Consider the following 9,076-nt stretch of genomic DNA (forward strand, 5'->3'; position numbering starts at 1 on the left):
AATGTCACAAGATCATGGATAACTGAAGCAAAATCTGTCCTTTCATATGAAAACCGCTCCCAGTTTTCTTAATTTCAGCCCTTCCTCCTCCTCCCTCCCTCCTTCCTGGATGGGGATTTGTTTTGTAGTTGCCATTGTTAAAAACAATAGGGAATCAGAGGTTCTCCTTCCAGTCATCCAGAGAGCTCTGAGCAGATCCCATCCCAGCTGTATGTGATTTTAACTGCTTTCACATTTTACCCCTCTTGCTGTCTTTAATAGAATATACACTGTTGAAGCACCATCTGAAAATTTTGTTCCATTTGCTTTGCAGGTCCTATCACGCCACAGGGGACAGGGTGTTTGGCGATCCAGTCAGTGTGTGGTACTACAGTAAGTGCTGTATTATTAACAGTTTCCAATCAGGCTCGGGCAGCCTCCCACAATCAGGCACCCTGCAGTTGCTTTGGACTCCAACTCCCATCAAGAGTTGTCATCATGAACCTCTGGAAGGCACCAGATTGGGAAACACCGGGTCAGATGGCAATGGATTTCTTCATGAAAAACGCTTGAATGCTTATATTGATGGAGAAATAATATGCATTGTAAGACTAGAATGAGGCCTCTCCAATCCCAGTGCCCCAACTCTGTCATGAAGGTCTCTAGTCCGGGGAGAAGGTTCTCATGTTGTTATTACATTATTACCGTACATTGATGCCCTGCCTTTCTTCATTTTGTGAAGAAGCCAAAGAGGCCTCCTTCATCTTGCTTCCTTCCTCACAACAACAACCCTGTGAGGCTGAGAGTCCCTGACTGACCCCAAGCTATCTTGTTAGCTTCATGGAGAGGTAAGGACTGGAACCCAGATCTCTAAAGTTCCAGTCCAGCACTGTCACCAACACACCACACTGGCCCTCATAGTATGAAAGCAATACCTGCCTGCTTTGAAGTCCAGCTTGGAATTTCCCCCGGGTTCTCTGTTCCATACAGAGTAAGCTAAACCAATGTTTTGTGGACCCCTAACCGGTGAACCAGGAACTAAAGGGACTCTTAAGTCTGGCATTTTCAACTTTATTTCTAGATCTCCCTCCCTCTCTCTCCCCTCTCCCCGCCCCCCGTGTGTGTACATAAAATACAAATACTGTATTTGGATGTATTTCAGCCTGATTTTCGAATAGCTGCAACTGGAGTTGTGCTTGACTTAGATAAATCTTTAAAGATTGTGAAGAAATTGAAGTTGACTGGTTTCCCATTCAAAATTTACAAGAATACAGCATTTATTAAGGTATGTATTCAATAGGTATTTATGGCGTCTAATAATTAGCATGTGAATTCTTTAGAAATACAGTTTTACCCATTTTGGTTTTGACCATATCTGTGAAGGTTGTGGCCAGATACTGACCATATCTGTGAAGGTTTTTGCGACTAGGGAGAACTGGTCTGAAGTGTTCAAACGCTTGAGACTAAGCAAGCATCATTCAAGAAGAGTCCCCAACTGGGTGTCCTCCATTTGGACTTCCAGCCCCATTCAGCACGGCCAGTGGCCAGGAATCCTGAGAGCTGCAGTCCAAAGCATCTGATGCCAGGTTGGGAATGTCAGCCGTAGAGCATTTAGCACCTTTTCCCTCAGCAGAGTTGCTTGAGTTCCCTGTTTGCTCCCTCACTGAACTTAATAAAATCTAGGGTTCTGGTGAAGGAAGTGGCAGAACACATCTTGACTGCTGAAAGCGCTATATAAATGTCTCTGACCAGGGAGCTCCCATTTAGCTGTCGCACAGTGAGTAGTTAAACTCTTTGGTCTGCCTGGTACCTTGACTTGACTTAGGGCCATAGACCACTCGACATTTCAAGACGGGCTTCTAATATACAGAGCTGTAATCCTTAAAAAGGGCCTCAGACAATTCATTAAGCTACTTGGATAATTCTCTTCTAGCACTCTTTAAATCTTTAAGACTGAGAGGATTTGGCCTTCAATTTAATTTGTTTTAATGTTCTACAGGTTTTGTTTTTATTGTTCATTTATTCAGAGGGTTTTATCCAACTCATTAACTGAAATGGGTCCCAGAACAGCTTATATATAATCAGTAAAATAAGGCAGTAGTAGTTGTTATGTCTTTAAACTCTGCTGTAAACTGCCCTGAGCGAAATTTTAATGAAGGGTGGAGGTATAAAAAGACTCTGAAGTAATGATAAGAAAAAAACAAGGCCTGGCATGTTTATTTTCCATTGTGTATGGAGAACAGTGGTTTCCTTAAATTATCCTTACTTAATGTAAAGCATGGATTAGTGGCATTGACTTGTGCTAGTTATATCATTCAAGTCTATTTCCTGTGATTTGAGTAAAGATAAATGCTTTTTGCACTGATGTTTGTCTTATCACCCAGCAGCATTCTGTGAATGACAACTGTGATTACAGTCATTATGTCCGTCCTTTTCTGCATTTGAGAACTGACAAGGCTGTGCCTGCCATGTATGTGTGGATCTGCCAGCCTGAAGTTAGGTGGACAAGCACCAAAGCTCATTCCAGAGCAAATTTGCTAAGGGGGGTTATTTATTTTTAACAAAGAGGATTCCACAAGAGTATTATTTATGTTATGAGGTAGGCCTCTCTTTTGTTTCTCCATTCTCTTTAACACCTCTGACATAACAAGGTCACAGCCTTGTTAATTGTCTAAATTGACGGCAAACAAGAGGGTGGTAGAGGTGCGGATCTTTTGCATTTGAAAACTGCTCTGATTGAACCCTCCCCCCCCCCGAAAATGATTTATCTCAACTTCTAAAATGTAGTAGGGCCAAAGAGGACCTGCCTTGTTTGGGAGAAACAAAAGCGAACTAGCCTGTGATAATCTGAACTTGCCCTAGCCAGCATTGTAGAGTTAATTAGACCATTGTAGCAGTCTAATTCTTGAACTTTTCTGGGCTATGGGGCAGCACACAAATACAACAAATAAATATTCCCCTTCCTCTTAAATGACCTTGCCTGATAAAGGGTTCTAAAGAGCTCAAAAGCATACGTTAATTGCTTTGGTGGCATTAGTTGACATTACTCAAGAAGAAGCTCTTCTGTTGCTCTTCATTCTTTCCTTGTAAAGGGTGGAATTATTGGAGGGGAGGAGGCATCTAAAGCTCCCCTAGATATATATTGGAGAAGATGACAAGCCCTTGGGCAGCAGCAAAGATTCCTGGGCAAATTAGTGAGTGGTCCGTTTCCTGCTCTTACAGAATCATGGTTTTCCGGTATGAAAGTGCTGCCATGCCCTGTTCCATGGCAGCATTGTGGGGCCCTGAGAGATGATAAGTAGGGGTAGTGGTGAGCCTGGCTTTTCCTGGGCATGCTCCTCTTTGTCATTTGCTGCACAGTGACCCACAACTGGCCTTCACGGTTCCTACCTGTTTCCCTGATGGTTGCTATAGACAGTTTATTCTATTTTGCAGCTGGCTGTTAAGCTGGGCTTAGTTATTGCTACTGCTAGAGCTCTGCAAAATCTTCCATCGGGAACCTAAAAACCAGCTTTTGGGGGAAAGTGGGAAGTGCCTTCTTGTCCTGTCTCCGGTTAACCTGCTTCCAGTTACTGTCTACAAATATGCCATCTAATGGTCAGAAAGGAGAGTGCCCCAGTGTTTACAACCACTGTCGGAGTAGCAGATCAGCTCACATTCTCTATGCCCCAAGGAAGGGTTGGATTTGTGTTTCTCAAATAGCAGCTCAGTGTGCTGCCTTGCACGCCACTTTTGAAAGGGGGAGTGGGGAATCCCACTGGCCATATTGGAGCCCAGCAAGCCTGATGACTGGTGTTGGATTGCATTTTTAATCCACCCAATAACAAAAGTTCCTTGGGTAAAGAGCCAAAAGAATAGAAGCACAGTGCAAAAACAGCAATCACCAGAATGAAAAAGTACAATGTGAAAAAAATAAAAGCAGCCATTACATTCAAATTCCACAAATGGTCATTACTTGGTCCTGGCTTTCATGTACAGGGTTATGATTTGTTAAAGTTTGTTATTGTATTTTTGTTTGTTACTGTATTTTGATGACCCTCTCAAAGTGTCTGCTACAAAGAGGGTTAGGAACTTGGCAACACATTAACAACCTTTCATTGCTTCATTGTTTACGTCACACAGGGGATGTTTAACTCTGTATTAGAAGTGGCTAAGTTTGAAGGAGCAGCCATCCGCACCGTGAGCGGTATCCGAGGGCAGATTAAAAAGGCCGTACGGACACCAGATGGTGCTTTCAGAGCGACATTTGAAGATAAGTTGCTAATGAGTGGTAAGTGTCATCCTCCAATTAAGTACATTAAACCTATTTAATAAGAAGATCCTCTCAAGTGAAATATCAAAAGAGAGTTTGTACTCTTGAGAATATATCAGCTGGACTGATCACACAGTCATTTCCGAGGGGGTAAATTCCTGAAGCTGGTTCTGACCCAGTCAGCTTCATGTAGGCATCTATTTGTCTTAAAGTACTCTCCTGTGGAAATCGATCAGAGATAAAGGCTAGTTTTCAACCGTTAATAAGAGATTGATGTTTTGACATCAGTCTATTTTCTCTCTCTCTTCATAGCTAGGATGTAGATTCAGTGTCGCTAATTATGTTCCCCAGCAGGCAACTCTTCCACTTTCTATACCTAGAGCAAGTGGTGAATTTCCTAAGACTGTTTTTCTCCTATGTTGGAGATTGTGATTAGGAGTTTGTTTCAGGTTTCCTGGGGATGGTAACTGGAGTGCTCCACTTATGTGCAGGGCTAGACTAGTTTGGTTCCCATAATTAATCAATTCACATAATTAAGAAGAAAACCATTTTAAAAAAAGTGTATTCACTTGCTTCCGTTTTTCAGATATTGTCTTCTTGCGGACTTGGTACCCTGTGTCCACCCCAGCCTTCTATAATCCAGTGACTTCCTTGCTTAAGCCTCTGGGTGAAAAAGATTCCTGGACAGGAATGAAAACAACAGGCCAGTTAAGGCACGAGAAGGGCATCAGGCTCAAACAAAACAAGGACTCGCTGTATAAGGTAGGGTTCCAGGTAGATGTGCTCTTTCAGTATCAATTACGTGTAACTTTGATCTGCACCTCAACCGTCTTCAGCATCTGTGAAAGGACTCCCAAACTGCTGCCTAGCAGGGACGGTGCAGTGGCAGCTCCTGGAGAATGTTGATCTGAGAGAACTGTGATTTATTTACAAGAAGGCAACCTAAACCCATCCTGAGCTTCATGGCACTATGAATGTAGAAAGTCTTGAGACTTCACTTTGCACAATTTTAGCCACTTCATAGTTTCTGCATACTTTGTCTGTGCCTCCTCCTCCTCCTCCTATCCTGATTCCTGTCTCATATTTTCACAAAAAGACAATTAAAATAGCAAATACTGCTCCTTTTCTCAAGTAAAACCTTACTGTGGGCATCTTTCCCTGGTAGTGCGGGCGTTTGGTCCTGAGTATGCAGCAGAGGTATATTAGGTCACAATTGGAATAACCTTTGTGGAGAGCCTTCCATAGTTTCACACATATAATGTAGTCCAGCTTTCAGCTCATGATTCATCCTGTCTGCCCAGCTAACCAAATGTGCTGCAGTCTTTAGCACAAGGTGAGCAGCTTGGGGCTTTCCAGCTGTTTTGGTCTAGGATTCTTATCGGCCTCAGTAGCATAACCAGTGTTGACTGCTGAAGGGTGTTGCAGGCCAGCACATCTGGAGAGCCACAGGTTGCCCGCCCTGTGATTTAGCAGTACACAGAATAAGTTTCTGCCTGTGCACTTCAGTCCTGGCAGCATGTTTCACGATCTGTCAGTTGATGAAGTCTGTTAATGTTAAACGGTAAGGCCCACTTCAGCACAGTTCCTTAATGGCTGTTTGGCTAAAGTGGAAAGAGCTGTTCCCCATGTCACAAGTTGTGGGGAGCAGCTGCCTAGGATCCTTGCACATGGTCTGGGACTTTGAGAGTACCTTTTGGGTGTAGGAAGAAGCTGTGAATGTCTTCCAAATATTCATTGCAATGCAAAAATGTAAAGTGTGACTAAAAGGTAATATTCACATGTAAAGTGAAGGTATATCCCTGTTCAATTTGCTTTCACTCTTTCTAGCTTATCGTGCGGGAGAAGAAGCATTTCAATAAGCTACATATTCCCAAAGCACTCCAGAAGGCCTTGCCATTTAAGAGCAAGCCTAAGATCCAAGAAAGAAAAGCAAAGGTCACAAAGGACAAGTGGAGACCGACTGCTATCAGAGAGCCTCATGAAAAGAAGGTAATTTTGTTTACTTGGAGAAGCATTTGCTAGGAAAGCTATTTCATTCATTCATTCATTCATTCATTAAATTTGTTAAAAGCTGCTCACTAGCAACCTGCTTTCTGGGTTGCACTTGCAATATAAAATCAACTAACATTAATAAAATAATACAGTTAAACTGCCATAATAAATAATCAAAAATTAATTGCAACAAAATAAATAAAAATAATGCATGCATTCATATAATTAAAAACATGCTGATAAAATAAAATAACAGTAAAGTGGGGCAAAAAAACTTAGGTGCTAATGGGATTTCAGCTACTTGTGACAGACCACAAAAGGGATCTTGGGGTTGCCCTGGATAGCTGAACGAAAACTTTAATTCATTGTGCAGCTGCTGTGAAGAAGGGCACGTTCCGTGTTGGGGATCATTAGGAAAGGGATCAGAAATAAAACTAAGATAGTGATGCCCTCGTATAAATCTGTAGCGCAGCCACACTTGGATAGCTCTGGTCATTGTGGCTCGAAAAGGTTATGGTCATGGAACTGGAAGTGTGCAGAACAGGGCAAGCAAAATGATCAAGGGGCTAGACGGTTGCAGTGCTTGGGGCTCTGGTTTTAAATAAAGGAAAGGAAGGGGGAACATGATGGAGAGGTACATAAAATTCTGCAAGGTATGGAGAAAGAAAAAGACAGGGAGAGGTTTTTTCTCCCACTGTCCTAATACTAGAACTTAGAGTCCTCCAAGAAGCTGAGTGGTGGGGGATTCAGGGATTAGGTACCACAAGGCGAGTGGCCACCGACTTGGTCCCCTTTGAAAGGGAATCATCAATGGCTGCTTGTCATGAGTGCTCTCCAGAACATTGCCTCCAGCATCCGAGGTAGCCTTTGAATGCTGGTCGCTAGGGAAAACAGGCCGAAGGTGGTTAAACTCATCCTTCTGTCCTACCTGCAGAGTTCCTGTTGGGCATCTGGCTGGCCACTGTGGGAACAGAATGCTGGACTATATATATGCTGGATCAGATTCTGGCCACTGTGTGTCTTCAAGAGCTGCCTTTTGTAGTGTGTTGATCCAAGGATCAGATTTGATTTTTAAGGAGGAAGGGTGCAATAAATCCAACCCCTCGATTGCAGCCTAAGAATTGCAGCATTGGCTCTTTATTCATACTGGCACTGAGACCCCATCCTGTCCCGACAGTGCTTGCATTGCTACACCGTAACCCCAGTACTTAGCACCCGACTGTCAGATTTCCCTCTCTGACTATAGGTGTGAAATCCTTGGAAGCATAGCTGTGTCTGCCAGTCCTCACCACACTTGTCAGCCTTGAAGTAATAGATGTATATGTCACACACTGTTTTTCTGTTTTGTTAAGATCGCAGCACTTCTGTCCGCTTTGAGCACAGTGCACAACTACAAGCTGAAGAAAGCTAAAGTGAAACACCGGCAGCAGCTTAAAAAGCACATTAAAGGGAAACAGAAGGAGGAGGAAGAGAAGCTGAAGAGGCAGAAGGAAGCAAAGAAGAAACTTTATCGTATTCTTGGCCAACGGGAGAAGAAGAGGCAAAAGTCAAGCCTGAAGGGATCTGCTGAAAGAGAGAAGTGAGCTTCTAGCCATTGTCTACAGGAAGCAAAAAGTCATTGAACTCTGGAGTGCCCAATGAGGAAGGAGACCCAAATACTGTCAGTAGGTTATGGACTCCTGTGATCTTGCCTCAGGAAATGATGGGAGAGACGCAAGTATGACATTTGGAAAACTGCAATCATGGTTTTATGGTGTCTGCCACAATACACTTAGGGGATTCAAGTGCAGGCCTTGAGCACTGTGCAATATCTGATCGTTATTAAACTTTTTGATTTGCTGAATGAGAGTCATTCATGCTTGTACTTAATGTTCAAGTAGCATTGCCTGTTTCTGCTGACCAGAAAATAGATGCTATAATATAGCCACGGTTTTAATACTGGCATTTAATACTGATGGAATCCATTGAAGGCTTGAAGAGCAGCCCCTGTACCAAGGTGAACTGGTACAAAAATCTGTGCTTATGCACTGGAATATACTCTGTCTGTCACTAAGAAGGCAGTTTTTGCAAACCATGGAAAGAGGCCTTCCAGCAATAACAGTGGGACACAAAGGAAGAGAGGGTGGAAAGTACTCTGATGTTGCATCATGAGGCTCCAAGAAGGAGATCATCTTGTGTGTGCTTTGCAGCCGCATACCGAGGGGAAAGTGATTAAGGTTTTATGACCCCTGATCCTTTTGCACCAAGTCCCATAAAGGTTTACTAATGAAGCCTACTGAGAATGTGATGACAAAAGCAGAGGGTGATCTTTCGTTCTGTGTTCAAATGTGCTTTGTGCAAATTGGGCAGCTGACAGAACTGCATGGAATCCTAGAAGCAGGAACGCACACTTTTTCAAGACTTCGGGAGTTTCTGTTGATCCAAATCCAGGGCTGCGAAAGAGGTAGCCCCAGGTTTGGAGCAAAACAGCTTTGGAAGTCTTCCTTCTGTGCTCTCTGCAATGCTGACATTGTGCATTTAAATACATGAAATACCAACATAATAGACGTACAGTAAGCATGTAGTGGTAAAGAAGGATAACATCACTTAATGCCTGTGGATGCCTGTTTATTGAGGCAAATGTAATGAAAGCAAAGGGTCGATCTTGTAGTCTTAGCAAGTTATGAATCGTAATTCAAGATGGACAGTCATCAGGAATGCTTGACCTTGGAGTCCTACACCAAGTGGGGCTTGGACACAATGGCCTTACTGGCCACTTTCAGCTCTACTATTCTACGATCATGCTATCTATAAATATTATTCATGGTTACTAAAGCTATAAGCAGGAATGATCAAGAATGTGCATAATTCAAG

General features: G+C 43.0%; 1 protein-coding gene across 1 annotated transcript in view; it reads left to right on the plus strand.

Moving 5' to 3' along the window:
• The window catches only part of BMS1 (BMS1 ribosome biogenesis factor), a 30,340-nt gene extending 22,274 nt beyond the window's left edge, over positions 1-8,066 (plus strand). Inside the window, exons 18-23 of the mRNA XM_044420312.1 lie at positions 314-372; positions 1,142-1,264; positions 4,102-4,249; positions 4,818-4,993; positions 6,059-6,220; positions 7,576-8,066. Coding sequence (XP_044276247.1) covers positions 314-372; positions 1,142-1,264; positions 4,102-4,249; positions 4,818-4,993; positions 6,059-6,220; positions 7,576-7,806 — 899 coding nt within the window. The 3' untranslated portion in view covers positions 7,807-8,066. The remainder of the gene's footprint in view (positions 1-313; positions 373-1,141; positions 1,265-4,101; positions 4,250-4,817; positions 4,994-6,058; positions 6,221-7,575) is intronic.
• Positions 8,067-9,076: the final 1,010 nt, after the last annotated feature.

Source organism: Varanus komodoensis, unplaced genomic scaffold, assembly GCF_004798865.1.
Source record: "Varanus komodoensis strain SLA01 unplaced genomic scaffold, ASM479886v1 scaffold11, whole genome shotgun sequence".
In the NCBI taxonomy this organism is placed as follows: domain Eukaryota; kingdom Metazoa; phylum Chordata; class Lepidosauria; order Squamata; family Varanidae; genus Varanus; species Varanus komodoensis.